The 27,756-nt window shown below is 36.1% G+C and overlaps 2 protein-coding genes across 5 annotated transcripts in view; one reads left to right on the top strand and one right to left on the bottom strand.

The window, feature by feature from the left end:
• LOC125074674 (transcription elongation regulator 1) overlaps positions 1-19,900 on the top strand; it is a 29,774-nt gene extending 9,874 nt beyond the window's left edge. For 3 of the 4 annotated variants that reach the window (XM_047686053.1, XM_047686052.1, XM_047686051.1), the window contains 11 exons: positions 26-306; positions 607-725; positions 1,149-1,299; positions 7,491-7,689; positions 8,400-8,506; positions 16,730-16,924; positions 17,328-17,450; positions 18,482-18,646; positions 18,891-19,060; positions 19,427-19,559; positions 19,806-19,900. In XM_047686053.1, the coding sequence (XP_047542009.1) occupies positions 26-306; positions 607-725; positions 1,149-1,299; positions 7,491-7,689; positions 8,400-8,506; positions 16,730-16,924; positions 17,328-17,450; positions 18,482-18,646; positions 18,891-19,060; positions 19,427-19,556 (1,640 nt within the window). In that variant the 3' untranslated portion in view covers positions 19,557-19,559; positions 19,806-19,900. Of the gene's footprint in view, positions 1-25; positions 307-606; positions 726-1,148; positions 1,300-7,490; positions 7,690-8,399; positions 8,507-10,676; positions 12,039-16,729; positions 16,925-17,327; positions 17,451-18,481; positions 18,647-18,890; positions 19,061-19,426; positions 19,560-19,805 lie in introns of those variants that run through there. The other variant, XM_047686054.1, reaches the window with a different exon arrangement.
• A 512-nt stretch (positions 19,901-20,412) lies between these two features.
• Positions 20,413-23,627, bottom strand: LOC125074675 (cytoplasmic dynein 2 intermediate chain 2-like). Its single transcript, XM_047686055.1, has 4 exons — positions 22,829-23,627; positions 22,318-22,716; positions 21,413-21,594; positions 20,413-20,723 (listed from the first exon to the last, which is right to left on the bottom strand). The coding sequence occupies exons 1-4, from the start codon at positions 23,618-23,620 to the stop codon at positions 20,624-20,626; spliced, it is 1,473 nt and encodes a 490-aa protein (XP_047542011.1). The 5' UTR covers positions 23,621-23,627; the 3' UTR covers positions 20,413-20,623.
• Positions 23,628-27,756: the final 4,129 nt, after the last annotated feature.

Here is a 27,756-nt window from a genome sequence, read left to right as displayed (position 1 = left end):
ATATCTCTGTATATGAACTCGGCAGGCGCGGCGGGCGCGGCGGGCGCGGCGGGCGCGGGTGGCGCGGCGGGCGAGGCTCCGCGGCGGCGCGCGCTGCAGATCGACGCGGGCGCGGAGGCGGCCATGGAGGCGGAGTCGCGCGCGGCCCGCGAGCGCGCCGTGGTGCCGTTCGAGCAGCGCGTGCGCGCCTTCCTGCAGATGCTGCACGAGAGCGACGTGTCCGCCTTCTCGCCCTGGGAGAAGGAGCTGCACAAGATCGTGTTCGACAGCCGCTACCTGCTGCTCGACTCCAAGGAGCGGAAGCAGGTACCGCCCTCCGTTCCCTCGGTTCTCCCTTCGTTTCCCGTAGAATACGAGGTGCCTTGCTCCACGATGTGGGATTGAAGCTCGGCTGAACGGTACCACTGCCGAATATTGAAAAAAAAACCCTCGGAATGAGCAGTCAATAATTTTTAATTAAATTATTGTTGCCTATGAGATTGGAACAGTGTGATGGAATACATAGGAGGAGAGATCTTGACCCAAATGTTTTTAAATAACCACTATTTTTATTTGACTAATATCTTATAGCTATACATCTAAACGTTTTACTTCGTATCATTCCAGGTGTTTGACAAATACGTTCGCGAACGCGCTGAGGAAGAGAGGAAAGAGAAGAAAAACAGACTGCAACAGAAGAAACAGGCCTTCAGGCTGCTCATGGAGGAAGCCAAGCTACATTCCAAGTGAGTACACCGCGTTGATAAATAAAATTGTATCTAAAAATTACTAAATGGGTTATTGTTTATTAATAATAACTATAATTATTTGAGGACTGATTAATACTTCTTACAGCTCCTTAGAATTATACTCACACTATACTCCTTAGAATTATGTCTTCCTAATTTTTTTAACACTAGCCAACTGTGCAGAAAATATTATACCGCACCAGTGTATACGCAAACTGCAAGTATATTTGTCTCACTCTAGTAGTGACCTAATTAAGCCCGAGACAGTACAACACCAACTTCCTAACTAACTCTCACCGATAGACGTTGACATTTGAGTCTTCTATTCTAAAGGAAATTATTCTGATATGGCAACCCTATCTTGCCACGAAATCAACAATCACGTACGCTGGTTAACGTTAAAATTAAAACCGTCCACAGATCGTCGTTCATGGACTTCTCGAGCAAGTACAGTCGCGACGAGCGGTTCAAGAACATCGAGAAGATGCGTGACAGGGAGACGTACTTCAACGACTACATCGCGGAGGTCAGGAAGAAGGAGAAGGAGGACAAGGACAGGAAGAGGGAACAGGTGAGTGGGATTGTACGGAGGAGATGTTGTACGAATGGGAGATGACGCGTCGACGTTCAGTTGGACCGCTCTAGTTGCAAGAGCGGATTATTGAAACGATTTTATGCTTTGAAAGGGTATTTTAAGCGTACAGTTTTGTGTACGCTTTGTAAATCATTTATGTTACCTTGAATTGACGAAGTGTACTGTTTGATAATTAGAATTATTTTACTATGAAAATAATCTTGAATGCATTGGTCAGTCGATTCCAAAGTAGTTCTGAAAGAATCATTTGTAAAGTATTTTTTTAGTCTGTAAGAGGAGTTTCGTCAAAATCGATACGATATATATCTTTGCTGACATGCGTGAAAGCGATCCAACGAATATCTAAAGTACGAATCACAGAAAGTATTACATTTGATGTACTGTAACTAAAACTAACATACATTTTTTTAATTTGATTTCAGAAAACTTGCTATAAATATGTTTGATAATTTAAAAATAATTGAGTAATAAAATTAAAAAAAAATAATAAATCTTTCAAAGCTTTCTTGTATCGAGTTCGATTCTCGTAACGATGTGTTTAAATAATTTAATTTTGAGTTGATTTTGTAGTATTTATGCGAAATCACATTGCGCTGCGAATTTGAACCTTACCGAAATTATAATTGATGTTATTATTGTCGAAACTTTAGTTTAAACATGTTTTGAAATCGATATTTGCTTGTAATATAATATTTCCGATATAACCTTTTTCTTTTGAACTATTTTTTTTTTTTTATTGTCTTTATAGAATACAGAATCGCACGAGAGAGATTATATCGAAAATGTTTTGTTTGATATTGATCGTATACTATGCGTTATGAAGTGTATTATTAATTCCTTATATATTCACGTGGAGGGGTATTCTTCCCTCGGTCTGATAACTCGGCGAGCGTCCCCGTCGATCGGTCGCGTATTCAGAACGCATAGTACATGTGTAATGTTAACGATGTCTAACGATGGTTGATCTCTTTCCCCTCTCTATCAAGCGACTGTGTTTCATGATTATGCCGTTGAAGAAACGTTCGTTGAGAATATAAAAAAAAAATTTGACCACAATATACATGAATTTATAGTTTCATAAATTTAGGTAATTTTAATGAACTTTAACGGACGACGTCGTCGGAAGACTCGACGTCTGATGATGAACGTCGACGAGAGATGTGTTCTCGTGCGTACGATAGAGCGTTTGCGCGTATAACGGCACAGTCACGCAAACACGTGTCCGGCGGCGGCGGCGGCGCGGGCGGGCGGGGCGGGGCGGGGCGGGGCGGCGCGGGGGAGCACTTGACGAGCGCGCTCGCCCGCGGAACCTTGGAGTCTCGTTAGTTACACGCCACGGGCCCGGCCGCGAATACGTGGACCGGATTTGGTCCGCGCGCCCAGCCGTGGACCAAATGTGGCCCACGATTTTGTTTCCATTGGTCCGATGTGAATTATGGATCGACTCTGTTAGTTTGATATTAAAAGCTAAAATTCATTGATACTGTATTTTTATATTGGTATAAGTTTACATCAAAACGAGTTCAACTTTAAGATATCTATACAGATAAATTTCCCATTTCTTGTTGAAACATATTATTTAATATCTTCTATATGTTGCCAAGTTTAATTAAATCTTTAAATCACTTTTGAATTCATATATATTTATATCATAACGCACTATGCTGTATTAGCGAGACTCCATTGCCAGTTGACATATTAAATTTCTGTGATAAGAAAAAAAAATTTAAAAAAATCGTTACTTTTCTCTGACACCGTTGCGTTACTTAAATTATATAACGTTACGAAAATAACGATATAAAATTTTTTTTAGACTGTGCGATATATTGATTAAAACTTCGTCAAGTGGTCACCCCGGTTCACAAGACGCTACATAAGGTTAGAAAATAATTTTAAGCAAATAAAAATAATATATATATATATATATATATCTTAATTATATATAGACGATAGATACCCCCCCTAACATTGGCAGTCGATGTCTTACCTTGCGGTGAGTAAGTCGAATTTTATTATTAAAATAGCAAAAGCCCGGAATGCGTTGCGATGCCTGTTCAATTGTTTTTTTTTTTTTTTAATGTATACTCATCCGAGACGACAGACTCGACATTGGTGATTCAAAGTCGTAACTAATTCGGGTGTATGGGTGTAGCAACGCATACGGGACGATGAAACGAATATTAATTTTATATAGACAAAGATATCACCCCCTGTATAGCTTTGAAAGCTACAAGTTGCATGCCCGATCAGTGTTGCCACGCTGCATCGGAACATTCGATAGTTCATGGTGATGGGTTGCCAGTGAAATAAAACGAAAAAATAATAATTTTTTTAGTGATAACTGTTGAAGTATTGTAAATAATTAAATCTATGATTAGTAGTCATTTGATTGAAATCGAAAATGAGAAATTATGTTTAGTTTTCCCCCCCCTCGCAACTAATTATTTCTTTTTCAGGTTTTTTATTGTAATTTTTTTTCAATTGAAACGATCACGGAGACTTTTTTTTTGGTATATTTTGACAGTATATACAATTTTTTTTTTTTTAATTTTGTATATTTGTACTTGGAAACTACTGAACCGTGTCTAATTGTGTTTGTATTATATTGTTTTAATTAATATATGAATATAGATTAAATATACATTGAAATAAAATTAAAAAAAAAAAAAAAACTCCGTCGACGTTCAACTAAAGCACATAAAATGTGTATATAGTTGTTTTGTGAAATAATTGAAGCATACAATTAAAAGTAGTCAAATTATATAAAATAATTTAAAAATACATCTGTCCGTTTGTAAAACAGAATATATAATAGATAATTTTCAAATTAAAATTAATATTTCGAGTCCTTTTTTTGATAAAAAAACGAAACAAAATGTAATCTCTAAAGGAATACTTTAGCGTTAGCAGTTTCACGGGTTCGATTAATTTTCCGATCTAGAAAGTAAGCCACGGTAATTAGTGTTGACTTCCTGGGTTCGAAGCCCAGGTCGGACAGGTCGTACAGATTATGAGGATGAAAATTCTGGGATGAAAGTGCACTAGTGTTTGAGATTAGTTCTGCTCTATAAAATGTCCAGTTAATTGTTTTGTTGGCCGTGTCTCTGGTGGGGTTGATAGGTAGGTCTTAATGAATAGCAGGTACGGGAGACATAACGTCATCTCGTGGTATGTCATTGGCGCCTTAGTGTCCATGGGTAGAGTGGCCACCTACCACGTTTAACTTATAAACAAATCATGTCAGCCTTAAATAATAATAATAATGTCTTATTTCATGAAAATCTATGTATATATTTAAGTACGATTTTGTGGTCATATCTTGCTACGTACATCACTCTAATAGTAATGGACATACTGGGGGTACTTTTGACCCCAAAATGTCGAATCGATACGAGCATTCGCTCCCTATGTAGAAGCAGACATACTCGTAATAGGATTCTGTAAAAAGTTGCCAATATTCCTTCAATGTGTTCAACTGTCTTGGAATTCATCACATCAACGTAGACAAACACTCCCCCCCCCCCCGACAATATCTTTGAATGATGTTTTGTTCTAAGCTTCTATCTTTTCCTAATGATGATGATTTGGGGCAAATGGATCACGGATGGTAAATGATCACCAGCTTAGACATTGGTTCTGAAATATTAACCATTCCATAATGTAGACGTTATTTCCCATGTGCCTGAAGTTACACTGACCTACACACCCCTTAAACCTCAACACGGCAATAATAAGCATTGCTGTTTGCCGGTAAAATATCTGATGAGTAGGTGGTACCTACCCAGACGGACTTGCACGAGGCCCTACCACCGAGTAAATTTGTTATTATTTACTTGTTTCATTATTTTGTTTAACAGTGGTAGTCTAAATAGTCATAATTGTGTAAAATGTTTTCTATCATCGAACCCGTAAGGCTGTTATTCGCTTGCACCATAAAATTAGGTAGGTTTTAAGATACGGGAAACGAAAATGGAGGTTGAGATCAATAAAATACTTACTTAAAAATACTTAATCAATAACTTTGATGCTTTAAGTTTATTAGCGAAGCGATCCGTATATAGATACTCAACACACACATACACGAAGTCATAAACGTCTGCGATACGATTCATTAAAGATAACAACGATGCGTTCAGTTTAAATATATATTTTTTGTAACATAAATTTATTACGCAAAATGTTGATCTCGTGAAAATCGCTTCGGTAATGTTTCCTTAAGAAATTGTTCGACTTTTCTTATTATTATCAGTGTTGCAACTTTTGAAATTGAACAAGATGTCATGTTTTAATAGGATTGCAATGTTGCCATACAATAAATTATTCCTTATGTTCTTAACGCAAGATGAGCTAAGATTTTTGTTTAGTGTAATGTTTGTGATGTTTTTTATGATTGTATGTGTATTTAGTGTTACCTTAGTAATAACTACTGAGATGAAATTAGCACTCATATCATGCTCACACGAACAGTTAAGAGGAGTATAGTTCAGTCTACGGTAGTCTATTCGGATGGCAGGAGGGGTTACGAAAAGTAAACTTTAACTTTGAATGAAATTACAATTCGTAAGCGAATGGCGTTTTGAAAATCGGTGAATTGAATTTTTTATATTGAGCGATTAGTTGAAGCACGGAAGATGTAAATCTATGATTTGTTCAGTACGTTCCGTTTTATTGGAATAGGCTATAATGTATACATAATTAATTGAGCCGAGACGGCCCAGTGGTTAGAACGCGTGCATCTTAAACGATGATTTCGGGTTCAAACCCAGGCAAGCACCACTGAATTTTCATGTGCTTAATTTGTGTTTATAATTCATCTCGTGCTCGGCGGTGAAGGAAAACATCGTGAGGAAACCTGCATGTGTCTAATTTCAACGAACCGCCACATTTGTATTTCACCAACACGTATTGGAGCAGCGTGGTGGAATATGTTCCAAAGCTTCTCCTCAAAGGGAGGCCTTTAGCCCAGCAGTAGGATATTTACAGGCTGCTAATGCTAAATACATATTAATTATCTGTCGCGGATTACCTTGCGTTTTAGGTTTTGGTGGTCAACTGTTTGGTTTAAAATGTAGCCTTATGTCCTTGGAGTTGAATTTTACTTCATAAGAAATCTCATCCAATTCGGTTCAGTAGTTCGACTGTAACGGAGCGTTACTTTGACATTTATATTATTAATAAAGATTTAAATGAAAATTTAACTGTAATACACTGACACTGAAAAAATCAATCCCGATGAGTTTCTTTCGCCGGTTCTTCTCGGGTCTGAGTCGTCTATTTCCGAACCGGTGGTAGAATTTTGACAGACCATAGGAAAGTTTAATGCTTCTGTGTTGAATGTTGAATTAAAGTTTTTAAGTTTACATTATATTTGAGCCCGTTACGTGACGCTTTATAAAACCTACTTGAATAAATATTTTCTGTACTTGTAATAATATTTTAGTAATGTTGCCATTTATAAAGCAACCGTTTATGTCGCGTTGGAAAAGTTTCAGTCGTAAATCTGACCTCCGAACAATCAGACGGACGCAAAAAAGTTACAGTTGTCGTGTTTCGCCTCCACTTTCGTTTCTGTAAACTAATGTTTATTCTCTTTCAGGGACTAATCTTTATTTCATTCCACAGCATTAAAGTTTATTTTTTATATATTTTTTTATTCTTTTCAGCGTTTAATGTAATGTCTTGTTTTTCAGGAGTTGCAGTTATCAGAGCGCTTTTTTTTGGGGACTAACGTGCGGTTTGATTTCTGTTTTGGGGGATACTTGCTATGCGAAATAGTTTTTAAGGGGGGGCAGGGGTCGTTTGTCAGATTACGTGATTGTTTATATTTTATTTTGTATGTCTACGGCTTTATTTGATGTTGTTCAGAGGGTGATTGGTTAGCGATGCTCCGCTTCAACGTATGGCAAATCTATGATGTCTGAAAGAGACATCGGTGTTCAACTAGTCAGCCCCTAAACAATGTTTATCACTGAGGTCGGATATATTTAAATAAAAAATAAATAATCTCCATCTAGTAAATTTAAAATAAATCACATTAAAAGTTATTGTTCAAATGTTCGTAGATAATTGAGAATAATTCCTCCCAGACCACGAACCAAGCCGCACGTCCCCGCACCCAGACGCGCCGGTTCAAACGCCTATATTAATATAAACCCCCCTTTTTTTAGGCCAAGACGGAGTTCATAGCGCTCCTCAAAGAGAAGACGGTCGATCGTCACGCGCGTTGGGTCGACGTCAAGAAGAAAATCGACTCGGACTCGCGGTACAAGGCCGTCGAGAGTAGTTCCATGAGGGAGGATTACTTTAGGGAGTACTGTAAGATTGTTAAAGAAGAGAGGAAGAAGGAGAAGGACGGAAAGGAAAAAGGTGAGTTTATTGGTAATAGCAGGATCTGGGGGTTGACTATAGTTAAAGTGTTGCCTAGCAATGCAAGACGTGGGTCACGGCCTACGGCAAAATATACTTTGTTCGAGTAGGCTTTTATAAGCACCTTTGAATTGTCATTTCACAAACTATATTAAGTGAAGCTACCACCGGTTGGGAGTGTAGATTCTATATAATACATGTATGTATGTAACATATTATTCTTCACCAATGTATTATTAAATAAATAGGTCAACTGATGGGGAGTGGTCACCACTGCCCATAGACACGGGTGTCGTAATAATATTTATACAATGAGTCACCGACCTTGAGAACTGAAGTGTTATGACCCGTCTGGAGACGACCTCCATGGTCGAGTAGTGCGTACACCGGTTTTCATGGGTACGCCACTCCGAGTCCCGGGTTTTCTATGTTGTCTGGGGTCTGGGTGTTTGCGGTACCTTCGTTACTTCTGATTTTCCATAACACGAGTGCTTTAGCTACTTATATTGAGATCTGAGTCATGTACGTGATGTTGTCCAATACTTATTTGTCTGGCTCACTCATTCGCTCCCTTCAAACTCATCAATGCTAAGTATTCCTCTTTGGCGGTAGAATATCTAATGAATGGGTGGTTACCCAAAGGGCTTGCTGAAAGCTCCGCGAATAGTTTCAACCGATACTGATTGTAATTGTTGTCGTATGTCCGGCAGAGCGCGAGCGAGGCAGCAAGAAAGACAAAAAGGATAAGGAGAGGGACAAGGATAAGGACAGAGAGAAGGACAGCAAGAAGGATAAGAAGAAGGAGAAAGCCGGTGACGTAAGTACATAGAGCTGTAATTGGGAACGTCGGCCTGTCGGTTTGTAAAATGCGCCGATGTCGTAGTTGAAATAGAAGATGCACCCATCTCTTTCTGTTGCAATCGACTTGACGTTAGAAAGGGGTGACTTATTTAATAGATTTTTTAACTTAAGTAACATTTATAGGTAATGTCGTTTCGAAATTTTTAAATTTAGAAGATACGCATTTTTTTTGGTTACAAAGAATTATTTATGGGGGGGGGGGGAGGTTTGTCGTCTAGGTGAAGAGTATTCAACAATTAATTAAACACTTTACTCACTGAACGATTCAATTCAGCGATTGAATTATTTTTACCAAATTGCTGTACAGGTTACTTTATGATCTGGCTTCGGTGATTCGCTGGGTTATAAAATAATTTGTATTAAGGAATAGCAGTTCCAGTAATTTGCTCACTTGTTTCCGTTCTCCTGGAGTCGCGGTTCAGAATAGATCTATCGCTTGTAAATAGCTTGTAAAAATGCTAGTACAATCGACAATACGCTGTTTGATGGTTTTTAAAATCCATTTTATATTATTTAGTAGAGGTCAAGGAACCCAGTTAAAGTAGTTTTTTTTTTTTAATTCGAGTACATATTTGCTGAAAAATACCAAATAAAAAAATCCATATTTAAATAGCGCGCGAAAACTCCACTTTGACAATATGGCGCTGCAATGGGGTCGGTGACGTCACTTGCCTATATTGTAATCTGTGGCGCATATAAACCACGTACATTAGGCAAACGATGTTAACAAGCAAGTGACGTCATCTTAAACTCGACCAATCAGTAGCGTAGTCAATGTCAATCAAACGTTTAAAATTTTTATTTATGGATTTTTAAATAAATTCATTATTATTTTCAACTTTCGGTAATAAGTAACCATTTTTAACCTCAATATAATTGATACTTTATTTTTTGCATTGCCAAAAAGAATATTTATTCACATTAATTTCGAATGTATCTACAAAATTAATTTAATCATCGAAGTCTGACTTCGTCTGAGTCCAACGTCAGGACGAGTCGACACGGTCGACTGTGTGTACAATAAAGTACAATTGTCGTGTTGATAATATTATTTTATTGTTTTTTTTTTTTATTGAAAGTTACAGGTGCTATTTTCTCAACTAACTTTTCGTCTCGATTTTCAAATCTTGACTCGTTTAAAAAGCTAATCTGCGACGGACAAAATCGTATTGCTATCGTTTTTTTTTATATTTTAATCGACATTGTGAAACACTTTTAACGAAGTTTTTGTTTTTTACTATTCCGAAGCCTGGATGAATAGTTCGGGTCTTGGCCTCTTGTCTATGGCCTGTAACCGACAGTGCGAGACCGCGAAGTGTAACTCGTTTCCGAGTGTTTCAGGCGACTGTCATAATCTGCGGGGGTCGTTACCCCGCGCGAAAAGAGAATGAAAATTAAAAAAAAAACAAAAAAAAAAACAATTAAAGTGTGTGGTTTTACAGTGTGTTTTGTTTTATTTAATCTGTGGAAGAGACAAACGGAGCTACGGTGAGGTACTATCGGTAGGGAACCTACATCGGACATCCCGCAGAATTATGACAGGCATAGGGTGTGGGCACATCTAACTATATATAATATAATCTACCAAATAAGTTTGAAACTTAAACTTTAACTGTTTGTATTTCGATTCGACGTGCCACTGAACCGTTAGATGTGGCCTTAACCTAAGACCGCCATAAATACGTTGTACCATAAGCGACGTCAATGTTATAACTATTATTTATGTATGATATTAGATTATATTCCATTTAATATATGACGCAATTAAATTGCTCAACGATCCCGAGACTTTACAATTGTACAGTATAACCATTACTAACGTCAATTATTTAATTAAATTAATACAATTATTAACGTCATAGTTTGTTATGATATTTATCCTCTCAAAAATATTTGATTACGGCAAAGCGAAATATTTGATACGTCTCATGATTAATTAAAATTTACATTGATTGTTTTTTTGTTTCGTTAAGACTAACTAACTCGAATGTTTTTTCATGTTGAATATTTATTTTATTATAACACACGTGTCCGATGCAGGTTCGCTTTAAATATATTATTAAATTTGTCTTATTTATTTTTTTTTCTTTTGTTATCGCTTCTGAAGTGCTCCCTTTGTCTCGCAGAAGCAATCCGACCTGTCGACGGAAGACGAGAAAAAGCAACCGACTCCGCCCCCGGACCAGTGGGCGGAGATACTCGGTATACCCGGCGAGGAGGACTCGAAGGAGTCCAAGTCGACCAAGTCCTCGAAGGAGAAGAAGGAGGAGTCGTCGGAGGCCAGCGAGGCCAAGTCTCGGTCGCCGACGCCGGAGAAGGAAATAAGATCCCCGAAACAGCTGAGGTCCTCGAAGAAGGAACTGCCGACGCCCGAAAAGAAGTCCCCGATAAAATCGCCGCCCAAGAAACGCCGGCAAGACTTCAAGTCACCGGAACCGGAGCCGGAGAAGAAGGGTAAGAAGAAGGCGGCGGAGAAATCGGAGAAAACGGAGAAGAGGAAACGGAAGAAGTCCGAGAAAGAATAGTGTTTACTTTACGTGTTTTGTAAACGCTGATCGCTGGAACGGCGCAGGTTACTGCGCGACCGGGACAATTAGATGTTCTACACGTTATCGCGCGAGGGCACTCCGACTGCCTTATACACGACTTGCGCGTTGAAATTACACGACTGCCGACCTTGAGTTGATCTTATATATAGATAGTCGTAACTTATATTGTACATAGTCTTCAATATTATCTTTTATTTATAACGATTCGTGTCGATGGAACAAATATCGGGGCGGTACAGGGTGCTCCACTAGCCCAGCTGTGGTATATCTATCGACTATTGTATTGTGGGGGGGGGGGCGTGTATCATTAGCAACAATAACGAAATAGACGATATAATTAAACAGCCGCAAATATTAAATTCGGTAATTTCAAGTCGCAAGGAATCTCCGTGTCTATTTTTTTTTTTTTTTCGTATATTTAAGGGTAATCACTTTCTAATATAAATGTAATCGAATAACAATAATCGATATTTTTTTTTTATTTTACAAAATCGATTTCATTATTGACAATTTGTCGATATGTCGTTGTAAATATATGAAGTCGCGATCGTTATTATTAAATTAAACTCTGTACAGTTTATATATAGACTCTAAGAGGAATCGATGTACTCTCGCGGTTACTTTGAAACGTTCAACGGATAGTTAATATATAATGCCGTCTCTCTCTGATCATCGTTGATTCGATGAGACGGAAGACATCGTGTAACTCTCATGATAATACTTGTAGTAAGTCATTCGGTTGAAATTATTTAATTTGTTTACTGTAAATATATCGATTTATGAATTATTTGTACGTGTTAGTCAGTCAGACAATAGTCAGTGTTATTAAAGGCTCAATGTGACAATTATAATGTTCAATATATCGGATGTACGTATTTGTAGTTATAATTGTTTTATTCGTATTGAATCTTGAAACGATTTTTGTTTTGCTAACCATACTGAAGCCCTTCTATAAAAATCGGTATCAAATTCAATGGATTTTATTTCTTAATCAGTATAATATAAGTTTTTATTATACTAGCTGAACCTGCACCTTTGCCTGCGCGAAATTTATATTATGAAACACAAACTTCCAAGCCCAGTTTTACTCCCTTAAGGGTGGAGTTTCGGAATATCCGTTCTTAGCGGATGCGTACACCCTATAATGAACCTCGCTGCGAAATTTCAAGTTTGTATGTGTTATAGTTTCTCAGATTTCGTGATTGCTTTTATATATATAGATTCCAGTTGTAGAATATGTACGTCACACAGAGTTTACATAATGTAATCGTTTTTCTAATGTATTATATACGAACAGTTCGCGTTTAATATATCTTTATTTATAATACAACACTGTTGCACTTAACCATTTATATCAAAATTTCGATAATAGTTTTATTTGGATTTTCTCCTCTTACGGTTGGAATATAGTATATTATCCTTAGATATCAGATTGAAGTTAAAATCAGTATTATATTTAGTACTTTTTTAAAAACATGAATAATATTTGTGGACATTTAAACTTCAAAATAAATTGTCAATTAAATATATGAATGACAAACGTAACCCAACAGGCGTCCTGTGTGCTGTGTGTGTCTCGGTCAACTGGCTTAAAATTTATTTAACAGCCTAGCTATTTTACTAAACGACGCTGGTCAATCAACTTCCTGAATGTCTATCACCAAATAAATATATCATGCTTAAATTTATCTATTATGCACTGAGAACCAATCGTTGACTAGGTTTATTGAATCTCAGACTCAAAAGATAAATATCAACAAAAACATGTTTTAAACTATGAAATTTCATTTTATTGTTATTTGGTGTGAGGTATAATCGAAAGAGTCGATCCTGCCCCCTTGGGCCATTGTCGTCCCCGCTCCTAACACAAGTGATAACCTTAAAAGGAGGGGTAAATAGGTACATTAGTAATTCCTTAAACAATTTGGGGCATTGCTGCTGTTCTTTAAAGAAAAAATAGACTATCGATACTATCGCTAACGCCTTAACTATCGATGGTCTATCGATAAGCAACACTATCGGTTGGATGTCACGGTCGCTCAGTTTAAAAGGCTAGGCTAGTAATTAAATGGCTAATTAAATCAGTTGCCAGCGATATGTACACACCCATCATCTAGGTGAATATCGATATTGATTCAATTCACACATTAACAGCGATACCAACATACATACTGTGTAATTTAAGCGTATTCATGTTCCTCTATACGTAGTCGGGTAACAGATTCGAATCGACGTAAATATCGATTAGTGTTAGTATCGATTTTAAAAAGTGAATATCGATTATTGTGATTTAATAACATCCTGTATATGAAAACTCGGACATTGTAAATATTGACAAAAGTTTAATGTATATTATTATAGATTTATAAATTAAATGTAAGATTTTTATGTATTGAAAATAGTTTTGACTTTTTTTTTTTTTGGAAATTGTTCCATCCTCCGTAACGCCGATATGTATTAAGACGATTCTTTGATTGTAGTTATATTTTTTATCTGTTTCTGATACCATTGAACGAAGATTCGTGTAATCTTTAAAAGAATACATTTATAATGAACTGTTAATATATTTATGTCTTCAAAGACTAACATTAAGACTCTGGAATGGAATTCTGTATATAGTACGAACTGTGGTTCATCCGTGTCGTTTTTCCCGTATACAACGTGGCAACACTAAACAATGATATCTCTTTCCAATGTAAGGCGTTAAAAAGAGATAGCAAATGTTTACGTTCTTTGTATGGGAGGTTGTGTACAATAGATTTTAAATCAGTGAATTTTATACAAAACGACAAGTGTTTAAATCGTGGAAATTAGAGATAGGTAGGCGGACTGACAAACTTACCTAACTTGCCGATGCCAATGTGCCGCCGACCTCGGGAGCTGAAATGTTGTGTTTCTTGTGTCTGTAGTTCACTGGTACACTCACTTTTCAAAACCGGAACTCAACAATAGACCATCCAATGATACATCCAAATTCAGGGTAATAAAAAAACACACACACACACAACATAGTAGAGATTGGCAGCGCCCCTCCGCTATGAGAGCATCCAGCATCAGGGAGCGTCACGCCATTCGCTGTGACGGCACACGAGTCGGTATAAACCCTAAGCCGCACCAATAGAGGTTACACGAAATGAGATCACTTTTTTTTCTGACGGTACTTTGTCAAAATTAATGCAGACTCTTTTATTGGCATTTCTATGTTGCCCTATCTCAAATTTCCACTCTTTATAACGTACGAATTTAGTTATGGCTCTTATTACTTAAAGATCGTCGACGTCTTGACAAAGAATATTGATGAAAATGAACTCAACACGTAGAAGAATTATATATATAGATAAATAAGGGATGATTTAATTTAATGCCTGTCTATAGTACATACTACATAGTAAATATTAAAAAATAGAATCATTGTCTCTGGTCGAGAATGGAGTTTATTGTTTTTGAATGAAATAAGATTATTTTGCAATTATTATCACAAATATAACGATACACATCGCCTTGCTCAACTGAATGTTTTCGTTTCGACAAACTCGCAATTTCTGAAGTCGCGATCGAAGTCGGATTAACGTATTTGAATGGTTATCAAATCTCGAGATTTAAATATGATTTATTAAAGGAATTTCATACAGGTTTAGTGTTTTATCGGATCGTTAATCGGAGTTTGATCATCGTTTCAGAAACTGACAGTTGTATTTAGAGATAAATTTTTATATTAGTTTATGATGAATGTGAATTAATTTTAAGTAAACCATAGGTTAGTGATATAATTTTAATATTACACATATGTATTGAAACCATTGAATGAACTCACTGACTCGTTCAGTTAATAATGAAGTTTTATTTTAGAATCGTTGTTAATTTAGCTTGGACATTTTTTTTGTTGCTATCTCTACAGAATATTTAAATTTAAAACGTAACTGAGTTACAGTTTCTGCCTTTATTATGTTGATCCAGTAACATATACATACATATATATACATACATTAATACTAACAGACCCTTTGTCGCAAACTTAAATATTATTTGTTAAGCATATAAGTAACGTTAATTCGTCAATCGAAGACGAATATCGACGCTTAATTCCATTCTGTCGGCCATTTTGAATCGACCACAGATTGTAAATAGTTGTCATTTTAATCATATAACCGAAAGTACACCTCGAGTACTTTATATTTCTACGTATTATTAATGTATATAATATTTGATTCTTCGTTTTTTTTTTATTGTTTTTAAAAAAAATAAACACTTTTTAGTGACTATGGAATGATTGTGTTGTATTAAATATGTTGTATTGACGTTGTGTTTTATTTATTTTAACAAAGGCGTTATAGTCGTGTGACAAGTCTTTTGTTGTATTCACGTAACTGGAGACGATTTCTTTGTCTGTCGACACAACTAAGAATTGGAGATTGATTTGTATTCGCTTTTGTCGCTGGACTATATAATCTTACGAGCGTTCCATCTGCCCTAAGGCGTCTGCAAGTTTATTCATTTTATATTTTTAAATAGCTTGTCAGTCAATAGATAAGTATTTCGGAAAATAATATTGCCGTTTTCACGTAGTTTCTGCGTGTTTCAGTTATTTAACAATTGTAATTTCAGTAGTTCGGGATGGCAAAATAAAATTATGTTTTACAATGTTGCTCGAATCTCTCTATATTTCATTACATTTTTTGTTTTTTTAGCATTAGCAGCCTATAAATTTTCCCACTGCTGGGCTAAAGGCCTCCTCTCCCTTTAAGGAGAAGGTTTGGAGCATATTTCACCACGCTGCTCCAATGCCGGTTGTCGGAATACACATGTGGCAGAATTTCGTTGAAATTAGACACATCGTGAAGAAACCTGCATGGTTTCCTCACGATGTTTTCCTTCACCGCCGAGCACGAGATGAATTATAAACACAAATTAAGCACATGAAAATTCAGTGGCGCCTGCCTGGGTTTGAACCCGAAATCATCGGTAAAGATGCACGCGTTCTAACCACTGGGCCATCTCGGCTCTCATTACAATCCCTCACGATCATTCAATTGTTTTCCTCAATCATTTTTAAAATAAGAAATAGTGTTACATGCCAGTATTAATCTTTATTAATTTCGAATGAAACGATCGCCTCCTGGCTGTTTCTACTCATATACAATTACGTATATAATTAATTTGACGTAAAAAAAAAAAAACAGTCCCGCTGAGGTTCTTTCGCCGGTTCTTCTCAGGTCAGAGTGTTTTCTTTTTCCGAACCGGTGGTAGTGTTTAATTTGACCATCAATAAGAAAGTGTAATACTTCTATATTGAATAAGGGAGTTTGAGTGTATTGAACCGGTGGTAGATTTTTAATTATAAATAAGAAAGTGTAAACACTTCTATATTGAATAAAGATTTTTGACTTTGTATCAAAAAAAAGACGTTACCAAGTTATCATTTCACAAATAGCGTTTCATAAACTGATACGTGTTATTTTATAAACTCAGACATCTTTTTCCAAAAGATTTGATCGAAACTCCGATAGTTTTTTCTGAATTATATTCTTGTATTTGTCTATTCTTGTCCCTGTACAATTTAGATATGATTTGTGATTATAAGGCTTGATATGTTTGAAAGTTTACATCCAAGACTAAACTGAAATGAATAGGAGCCGGTAGCCGAGGCGTCGGAGGCGGAGGAGGCGGAGCCCGAGGAGACGGAGAGCGAGGCGGCGAAGGAGCGCGAGGCGCGCGCGCAGGCCTCCATCAAGGAGCGCGAGCGGCAGGTGCAGCGCGCGCTCGCCACCAGTCTGCGCGACCGCGACAAGGAGCGCGAGTACCACAAGCGCGACGAGGCCGTGCAGGTGACGGGGACACTTACCTAATACATATCACATGCATGAACTGCCCACACATTACAAATGTAAACTCATTTAACGTATTTAAAAAAGAACTTGCTAAGTATACTTTAAATAATAAATAATTAGAACTAAGACGATATGTTGAATTGGTATTTAATATAGAAAAATGTCTCTTGTTTAAGCGTTATATTTGAAACAATTCTCATAAGTGTAAATCTCATGTAAGTGATAATAGTGTCTTAATGGGAATAAAATATCTTAAACCATATAAATAACGCAGGTCCCAGTTTGGGCGCCAAATCTAACTGGTCAATGTCACAGTCCAAGAGCGAGTTATTATATATACATAAATATATCAGTAAACGTCCATTGTATAATGACGTCGCTTATAATATTCCTTTTCCAGCACTTCAACGCACTCCTCGCTGACCTAGTGCGGAACCCTGACCTGACGTGGCGCGAAGCTAAGAAACAACTAAAGAAGGACCATCGATACGGTCTCGCCGAGGAACTCAACAAGGACGATAAGGTATGTTTGTAAATTATATTTAAACAAAATAAACATTTACCATTACATATTTAAATTTGCGAGTCAGTCAGTCAGTCAGTCAGTCGGTCAGTCAGTCAGTCTTCAGCAACATACTGTGACTTGTATTGAAGTAAATTGTCAAATATTTAGACAAGGGCGTTGTCGTTGTGGTCGTTTGTAGTAGTTTCGAGTTTTTATTAAGCAGTAAAATGTTTTCATGTGAAGCCGATCCCAATAGCAAGGAGTAAAGTTAATGAATGACCTTGAAATTCAATTCATTGGGATCTCAAATCAAAGTATACTTTATTCAAGTAGGCTTTTACGAGCATTTTTGAATCGCTATTTTACCGGTTCGGAATTTAGGTTCTACCGAGAAGGACCGGCAAGAAACTCGGTAGTTAGTCTTTTTCAACATTTAAAATATAAAGTTATGTTAGCCAAATATAATTATATATGTATGTATGTATCCTGCCTGGAAGTCAACGAGTATTAGCTTCATGCTCTCTATCATCTATATAATCCTGTATTGAATAATCCCATCAAAAACATAAATGTAAAAATGAGTGCCAAGTCCAATATTATGATATATACCTTGGTTGTTGTCTTCAACGACAAAAGAAGTGAGATCTAAATAGGTGCCAAGTTAAATAGTCCTTTCTGAAATTTATTTATAACTACATAAAATATCATTTCGTGAACTTGGCTGACGCGCTCCCGCGTGTCTAGATATGCTTTTTTTTATTTATATATTTTTTTACAAATGATTTGAATTTATGAATCGGCAAAGTTATTATACCGACGGAATTTTACTAAAGAAACGGATAACTTGTCCCAAAATCTAAATGATTACTAATCTATTTTATTCACGATGGTTTCGAGAAGGAATTGCGTTTAGATTATTTCGGGTCGGAAGTTAACGTAAAATGCATATAAGTAATTAAGATGAATAGTAGGTAAAGATAGAGACAGGTAGTAGAAGTCTTACTGGCACTGCAAGTCAGCACAGATCTTGATTCGACCCACCTCCCCAGGAGCGGCTGTTCAGCCAGCACATCAGCGCGCTGTCGAGCAAGCGGCGCGACAAGCTGCGCGCGCTGCTGGCCGAGCTCGGCGTGAGCTGCACGGCGCACTGGCGGGACGTCAAGAAGCAGCTCGCCGACCACGCCGCCGCGCCCCCCTACCGCAGCGCGCCGCAGGTATTGTTGCCGGCGCTCCTCGCAGTCGACCCGCGCACCGGTGCCCGCGACTACGATTTAACGGGACGTCGGTGCATACCTTGCTACGACGGGTTTCTCATGTTGTTTTGTATTCATCTAAATAGTTTTAGATTTGTTTTCAAAAAGCCCCGTCTTATATGAAAAATGGAAGTCAATATCGCTTATCAAATGTGCGATATAAATATCGAAGTTCGCGTAAAGTACGGTTGAAATGTTGTATCAGATGGAGCGCGAGTTCCGCGACTACCAGCGCGACAAGCAGAACGCCGCGAAGACGGCGCTGCGCCAGCTGCTGCTGGAGACGCGCTCCATCACGCACCGCTCGCTGGCCGCCGTGCGCGAGGGGCCCGCCGCCATGCAGCTCATACAGGACACGCTCAAGCACGACGCCAGGTGCGACTCGGGGCCGGTGGACGTACCCCATGTACTGATACTTTCGAGCCGAGTCAGAGAGTGACGATGGACCTTGTGAGGTCCCTTCGGATACTCGGAGGGAGCCGCAGTGCTCCGCAAGATACTGAAACACTGTGTATAGGAAAAAACAGTTTCATGTCCGTTTTTGTTTCGACTAAATAAGACGTAAACAGTCATAATAATATCGTTCAGAGCATTCCTCCATTCATGGAGCTAGCTAGTTTGATGATGACGCGGTCTCGGGAATCATAGTCATAATGTCGAGTGCTTGTTGAAAAATAACATTTAATAAATGTTTTTCTACTTGACTGTACAGGGACTCGTTTGATGTATAATTTTCCTCAGGTACACGGCCCTCGATCACATAACGGAGGAGCGACAACAGATCATAACGAGCTACCTCGAGGAGCTGGAGAAGAAAGGCCCCCCGCCGCCGCCCACGGCCACGGAGCCCTCGCGGCGTGCTAAGCAGTGACAGGTGAACAATTTGTTGGCGTATCTCTTCCACTACCTGTCTGAAGAGTATTGTCTATGGGTTGCTGATGATCACTTAACAACAGGTGGCCCATATGCTCGTCCGCCAACCTACGTCCCTTGTGCCTGTAGTTGCATGCGTTACTCTTCAAAACGTACACAGTACTGAGCATTGTTTTGTGGTAGAATGTGATGAGTCTACCTACCCAGATGAGTTTATATCTATAATTCGTAATTGTTCTTTTTCCAGATGCACAGTGTCGAGGGACGGAGCATTCTGTTTAATAATAAACTGTAGCCCTTAGCTGCGATTTGTGTCTGTGAATACATTAGTAATAATTTGTAATAAAAAAAAAATAAAAACACATTTTGATAATTTGTCTTTTAATTAATTAAATAACTTTTTTTTATCTATCTACGTAAGAAAAATATAATATATATTATATCTTTAATCTATGTTAATTTAAATTAAGAAAAATATACGTTTTAAATATTTTTATTATTAACAGCATTATTTGCATAAAAGTGCATGTAGACAGACTTACGCTTGTACAATTTTAAACATTTATTCGCTTATTTATGCAAAATCTTATTAATTAATGACTAATAATTAATAAAATAACAATTTACGAGCGCAAAAACAAATAAGAAACATAAATTTGGCTTATCTCTTATTCGTATTTAATTTTTTTTTGCTTCTAAACGTCATTTCTAAACTAACCTATGATACTAATTTCAAATTAAAAACTATTTACCTCTATAAACAACACATACTCAAACTTTACAGCCGGTTTCTGAACGACAAATTTAAACGTCAGTTTTAACTGTCAAAACGTCGCTTGTAGTGTTTACAGATGTAAAATATTATGGCAGTATATATCAGCAAATAAAACATCATTTTTAATCGATCATTTAACGAACAGTTTCTATTAATCTAGAAAAAAATATTTAACCGTTAAAATAGCAAAATCTTTTCCTAACTCGGTTCGTCGTTCAGAAACCGACCGTTATATTAAAAATAAATCTGAAAACAAAATACAGGTTTTATTTGACGTATTGTTGAAAATTTTAAAAGTCTAAGTCGTCATCCGATAGTTTGATGTGTCGCGTGGGCAGCTCCCAAATTTTAACGTTACCGTCGCTGTCGCCAGCGGCAACACGACAAGATCTGAAAGTATAATTTACATATGTATTATTATTAATAAACAACTTCCACGTTTATCTCCAAATCCCGAACATTCCATATCTGTTGCATAATAATGTTTTTTAAAAAAAAAAACGGCAAGGCACTAACTAGCAGCGTCCATAACAAGTAACCTATTATTTTAGTTAAAATAAAATCATAATGTTCTGAAGCCAATCTATCCTGTTGTTTAAATTTAAATATTATATTTAGTAATATTCAAAAATATTAGTCGGACAATTTGGGAAAACACTTTAATAATAGACAATACAAGACTAATTTGTTAATTAATTAATTAACGTGTTCACATGTTGGACACAATAATTAGAAACACTTAAACACTTAGAACGGGACTGTTACTCCTTATTACAAATTATTTTATAACCTAGCGAGGATTACAGTACTACACCCAATTGATTGAAATAAGATTAATTTGTACAAACCAATGTTATATGTATAGATTTATCAATAATAAATAAAATAAATAATAAAAATAATATTAATATAACAAAAAAAAAAAAAATATGTCAAAATTCCGAAATATATTCCGCTGTATCACCATTTCTGTTATACTTGAATTGTAATTTTTTTTAATCGAACATACCGTCTTTTGATTATGTTTAGTAATGCATTCATTCAGGAAAGGATAAATGACTTTTAGTTGACATACTGACCCAAACTGGTTGACAGATACACAAGTGACATCCCCGCAACCATTCATCCCGGTGACGGGCACAAACCGGCCGCTGTTCACGTTGTACACGCGCAGAGATTCCTCACAACCAGACAGCCCGAGAACCACGCAGGGCGGCGACAACCAGCTCATGCACGATATTGGAATATCAAGACAGAGAATCTGAATGAAAATAAATAAATGTAAAAAGTGTATACGTCGTCAAACATCCAAGATGGCGGTTGACAGCTGACATTTTGTTACAAAAATAATAAGTTCTAGTACATTATTCACATAGCTGATAACGATATCAGTAGAATAATTTTTAATTTAAAGATATTTAATGTCTATATTTTTTAAATAACAAATCTCAAACAAAAAAATAGAATTATTCTGTAACAACTAATTCAAATATCACCGCAGAATAGGATCGTAAAATTTCAGAAACTCATATGGAACTTAGACTATTATAATTTGTGTGTCACACAACAAAATAACTTAAACAAACGGACCAACTTTATTTTCTAAGTGTGCGTGTACTTATTGAAAGAGTTCAATTTCTCTCTTCCAATTTCTTTTATTCTCACGCGAGATTGTGAACTGTCAGAAGATCGTGTACCGTAACACACTGCTTACAATTTAACGCATTACTTTTCGGTTGATTATAATCTAATTAATGTTATATTATAAAAACTAACCTAACCAAAATATTATAAAGTTTTTGACGTTTTATTTTGAGTCAGATCACCGTTCACAATGTTTTAGCAGTTTACAATCTCGCGAGATAGATTACTATCTAACGGTATTTAAAATTCTACGGATATCACAAGTGAAATATAGAGTTAATGCTTTCAAAGTAACATACTGGAGAAAAGATTTTTTTTAAATATAAACAAAGAAACGAACCTTCAATGGACTCCCCTGGTTAATATCATAGACCCTCAACTCGGAATCCATGGATATGGACACGAATACACCCGGTCTTTGATAACTGAAGGCCACATCGAGAACGCAAGTACCGTGCCCCTCGAGGACATCATAAACCGGATCAACGCCTTCAACTTCCGCCTTGATCTTGCATAAAAACAGTTTCCCTGTCTTCGTTCCCACCACGAAGACGTCATCGGGGACTTTTTCGTCAGTCGGGCGTAGCGGATAGATTACAATGAAATCGAAACATGTTATATCCGGGGCCAATTTCTGGTCGCCATTGATATGGTAACAAACTATATTTTCAAATACTCTTTGATCGGCGTTCACTTGCCACGCGTTAAGGGTGCCATCACATCCAGCAGAAAATAGAACCTGGTTTAAGTTTAAATTTTAATATAGTTCATGACGCAGACAAAATCATACATTCTAAACACACAACTATGCACTTAAATAAGGATTTATATAAATAATGTTATCTGAAAACCTGATCAGCAGCTCCACGTCGTTTCCCTTTGCTGGTAATCAGCATCATCAAGAAAATGTTCGCTAACGGCGCGTCTGCCCAGCGCAGAGCCGAGACCCGCCTAGAACCGTGACATCCGGCCGGTGAAGCCAACTGGGTACCTTCATCCAAGCTGCCATTTCTCAAATTACAAAGTACAATTTCACCAGAAGTGGTCCCGTAAGCCAACAAGGCGGCGACCGTTGGGTGGTACTTTAAAACACTAACACAATCTTTTTCAGTGACGTCCATAGCTTGGACGAATCTTTCCTCGCTCCTCTTCAGCATAAATACTTTGATAAGACCGGAATTCTGGCACCACGTTTCGTGTTGCATCGCGCCAATGGACACAGCGATCGAGTTACCGGCGCTGCTCCAAGTGACACCCAATATCGAAGTGTCGTGGTCGCCACACCCGAGTCCGTGCTTGAGTTTGATCTCTTGCAATAATTTCGCGGCAATGATGTCTTCTTCGTCAGAATCTGAGGATTCGTTGATGAATTCTCTGTCGTTTTGTTCCAATTGCTCCATCATAGCTGGAGCAACTCTCCTGAGGAATTCGTTCAAACCCGAGGGTATTTCTGATATCTCGTTTGTGCCTCCGTCTTCAGGCTGGGTCATGCAGCCTTCGTCTTTCGACGTGGACGTTTGAGAAGCGACGCCCTGCTCACTGAACTCCGTGGTCTGAGCTGAGCTGCTAGCGAGGGATCTAGCGTCTTGAGTAATACAGTCGAAGCCTACAACTTCGCTGTCGTACCCACTCAAACCAGACATGCTTGTATTTTCAGCAAATTTTAGACCGTTAGTGTTTTGTTTTGTATGTGTTGCGCGTTGCCATAGTTACGGGATGTGCGTCTAAAAATTGTTGCCAAGTATTTTGTGTTCAACAGTAGTTATAAATATATTTAAGTTTTACACCATTTACAAGTTTCGTATAAATATACGTTTGTTAATATTTTAATTGTCCATTTTATTGATATATTAATGCCCGCGGATTTATCCGCAGTCATTTCGGTTTGTAGCTGTAAGTCTTATTGTTACTGAAATAAAATAAAATGTTATTGCTGGATAATCGGTGTAATGTCCACATGTAAAGTCGATCTACCAATAAAATAAATACATATTATATTTAAATATCAGCTCGCTGTGCACACACCGTCATCACCGCGCGCCCATTTTATAGATATCCTCTTTTCCCGCGCTTTTGCGATGTGTGTCACTCGAGATGACAGATGCATAAATACAAAGATAATATAAATTTATATAAAATAGAAATCTAATGCTAATGAATTTATTATTATGTACGACTCGGTCCGTTTCACGCTAAAATACCTTGGGTTGATCTAAAGATACATTTTAGTACACACCATCTATAAAGCATACATTCAATTTTAAGTCTTTTATTTCAAAAACAGGACTTTCATACTAACTTACAAACCCCCGTTTTACCCCCTTACTTGCACGTCTACACCCAATAATGAACCAACTTACAACTTTCAAGTTTGTATGTGTTATAGTTTCTGAGATTTACGATTAATCAGTAAACGGTATTCGCTTTATATTCGTATATTAGATTACGAGCGGTTTTTTGTATTATTTTGTAGAGAACATTTTGGGCCGTTATATAGGCGAGTTTAGTTATAAGTAGGGAATGCAGTCTGAATCCCGGCCTTATTCCAGTCCTGAAAATCCCGGGATTAGATTTGTCCAATCCCGGGATTTTTGTTTTCTTAGTAAATTTTTATGTTTAAGATAATTTCAAGTCATAGTCATTTTGGTTAATGTTTTAGAAGACTATTTCGTTTTTTGTTTGTGCACATTGAAGTGTTAATGATTGTGTTTTATTTTACAGTAACCTAAAGTTCCTAATCGTTTCCTAAGAAGAATTTTATGTTTAATTTGTTAGTTTTAAAGATGATTTCAAGTTGAAGTTGTTTTAGTTATAAAGTTAATGTTTTAGATGTTTATTTTTGTTCTGGTTTTGTTTACATTGACACGGAATTTGACGAAAGACTGCTGAGTTTAAATAAAAATGATAACCGATGATTTTTTTGTCGTTTTTAATACAAATTTTCAATCTTTGTGCAATCCCGTAATCCCGGGATTGAAAATAGGGGCCGGGATTGCATTCTCTAGTTATAAGTAGCTATATAAAGGCACGCTCGAGCCTTTACGCATGAAAAATATTTAGCCTTTGTAAATGAAAATGTTGTCAAATGTCTTCTTAAAATTGAGTTGCTGTTGAACGATGCCCTCCAAGGTATCTCTAAAAGACATCTATAGTACAATATCAGGGCATTGATTTTTAGCGATCCTATAATTTAAATAATCAGGCCTCTAATCCTGTTATATCCTTATATTTTGAACAGAAGTTCTCGTTAATAATTCGTAAAAATAGTGACAGGTCTCTGGCACATGATTCAAAAGTGCTTGTAAAAGCCTACTTGAATAAAATATCTTTTGATTTTGATTTTAAACGAGTCAACAAATCTGGATGAGGACGTAAGGGTCACGAATTACACCAATTCGAGACACGCACAAATTTATTCTCTTTAGGTTATTTTTTTAGTGCAGACGTATTTATATATATTTTTTTTTAATTATTAATTTATTCACACTTACATAATAATAAACCTTATGATAAATAAAACGACACATTAAATTCAACACTTTTATATTATATATTTTCAATCAACTTAATAAAATACATTTTATGGCATCGAATGTGTCCGTGTGACGTGCGGTTGAAATGTCAAAATGTGTAGGCGTGGAATTCTCTTAAAATGGCGGGAGATCAATGTTATATAAATATATGTATTTGCTATTTCGACAGTTCGTTAACTGATCTTCGATGTTCCATCAAATTTGACTATCGACCGTTTTTAGTATTTTTTTAATTAAAAATAAATTGAAACCTCAAGTTAACCAACCAAGTGTTTAGTAAACAATACATATTTTGTTGACCTTAAATTAAATATCAAATTATTTATAACCACAGCTTAAAAAACTAAAAATAAAAAAAATAATGACAGTTTGAAATATAAAAAAGAATTGATTTCCCGCCAACTTAAAAGAGCTTAAGCGTGGCAATGTGATACAGATCCAATAAAACGAAACTAACATAGATAATAAAGGTTACAAACTAGTAAGTTTAACACTCGAGCCTCATTGGTTGAAAATATTGACTACAGAAGTAAGTATGACTGTGTACAAAGAGTTCCGCTAAATATATGACATTAATTTATTGGTTTTTCTCACAGGAAAATAAATTAAAATCAATTAAACATCCGCCTTCGAAATTTTCAAATAATTCCGTTAGTAAATAAATATACCAAATATTTCGGTTAACCGTTATTTGAGTAAAGACCTCCATTGCTTTTAATGTCAATATTGACAGACAGAAAAGATGCTTAGGGTAGCCATCTTTTTTTTTAAATGATTAATTATTATAAGACACGAACGACATTTAATTTTTTTATCATCTGTGATATATTTTATTGATTATATTAAATTACGCTAGCCTCTGTTAAGTTAATTATAATTACAAAATGAATTAATATTATCATATTAAAAATATAATGAACAGATACTTTGGTACTTGAATTATTATAATTAAATTACGTCAAATGGGTAATAAAGGTGATGACATACTGGGCGTTTAGCACTAGTCGTATAAAATTAAAATTATTTCGATTTTCAAGAATTTCACTCTATTTTGACGCGATCGCTTCGTCTCCCTCACACCTGTTGCATTTACTTGATTTGAATAGAGAAAGGGCATGTTTAATTATATATCTGAATGGTTTAAGTCTTTATATAATTTTTATTAAATTAAAGTTCGACCGCTGTTAGAATGCTTGTTTGACATCTGTCTGTTGGTCACGAATAAAATCTATACATATAATAGAATTGGAGTGTCTGTTTGTAATATTTAAATTACCGCTTTTACTAAATGCATATGTATATACGGTACTTATACCAAAATAACATTTTTTACAATTTTTGTCTGTCTGCTTGTTCCGGCTGGAACAGCTGGACCGATTTTGGTGAGACTTTCACTGGAAGATAGCTAATGTAATAAGGAGTCACTAAGCCTTTTTTTTATTTTAGTATTATATTAAAAATAATAAATAAATCTGCGAACCGAACAATAACTTTTTTGTTAGATTCAAACGCGCACGAAGTCGCGGGCACAGCTAGTATATAATAAAAATTAAAAATTCGCACGTGACATTGGCGAAACAATCTGTGCCATATAGTTAATAGTTTTACGGTAATTTATTTCATTAATCCAAATATAGATGTCAAAACGCATTCTGTCATCGGTCGAACGTTAAAAAGTTACAATTGAACAAAAATACAATATAAGTTGAACGGACAAAGGATATAGTAAAATTTTACTTATGAATTACTTTAATTTATGTAGAAAATTCTATAAAAGCTATATAATATATTATAACTTTAATAAACTTTTAAGTTATTTAATTTAAGTGCATTTTAAAAATTATCTTTAAACAATTTTACTGATTTTTTTTTAATTTATCGAATAAAATTATATAAAAATAACAATTCGAGACAAAATGTGAATGAGACTAAAAAATTATAGAATATAAAAACTTATTAAAAACAAATCAAAACACCATTCTACCTTAACTGATTTTTTTTTTTTTAATTTAAAGCCTAAGGCATTTTTAAAGGCTACTATTTCCGCACACCATGATAAATATATTTTTATTGGTCACATCTAATAATGTAATTTTATAATTGTGCTTAAGAAATAAATTAGGCTCCATTTTTTTTTCTCTACAGAATAAAATAATCCAATACTTTCAACGCTACTAACAATCATCGGACATTTTTTTTTAATCTAAAGATGGCGCCTGACTTGCGTAGTTTGAACGTAAATGTAA

This window comes from Vanessa atalanta, chromosome 28, assembly GCF_905147765.1.
Source record: "Vanessa atalanta chromosome 28, ilVanAtal1.2, whole genome shotgun sequence".
In the NCBI taxonomy this organism is placed as follows: Eukaryota; Metazoa; Arthropoda; class Insecta; order Lepidoptera; family Nymphalidae; genus Vanessa; species Vanessa atalanta.
The sequence above is the reverse complement of the archived record's forward strand: the minus strand, read 5'-3'. Positions and strand labels throughout refer to the sequence as shown.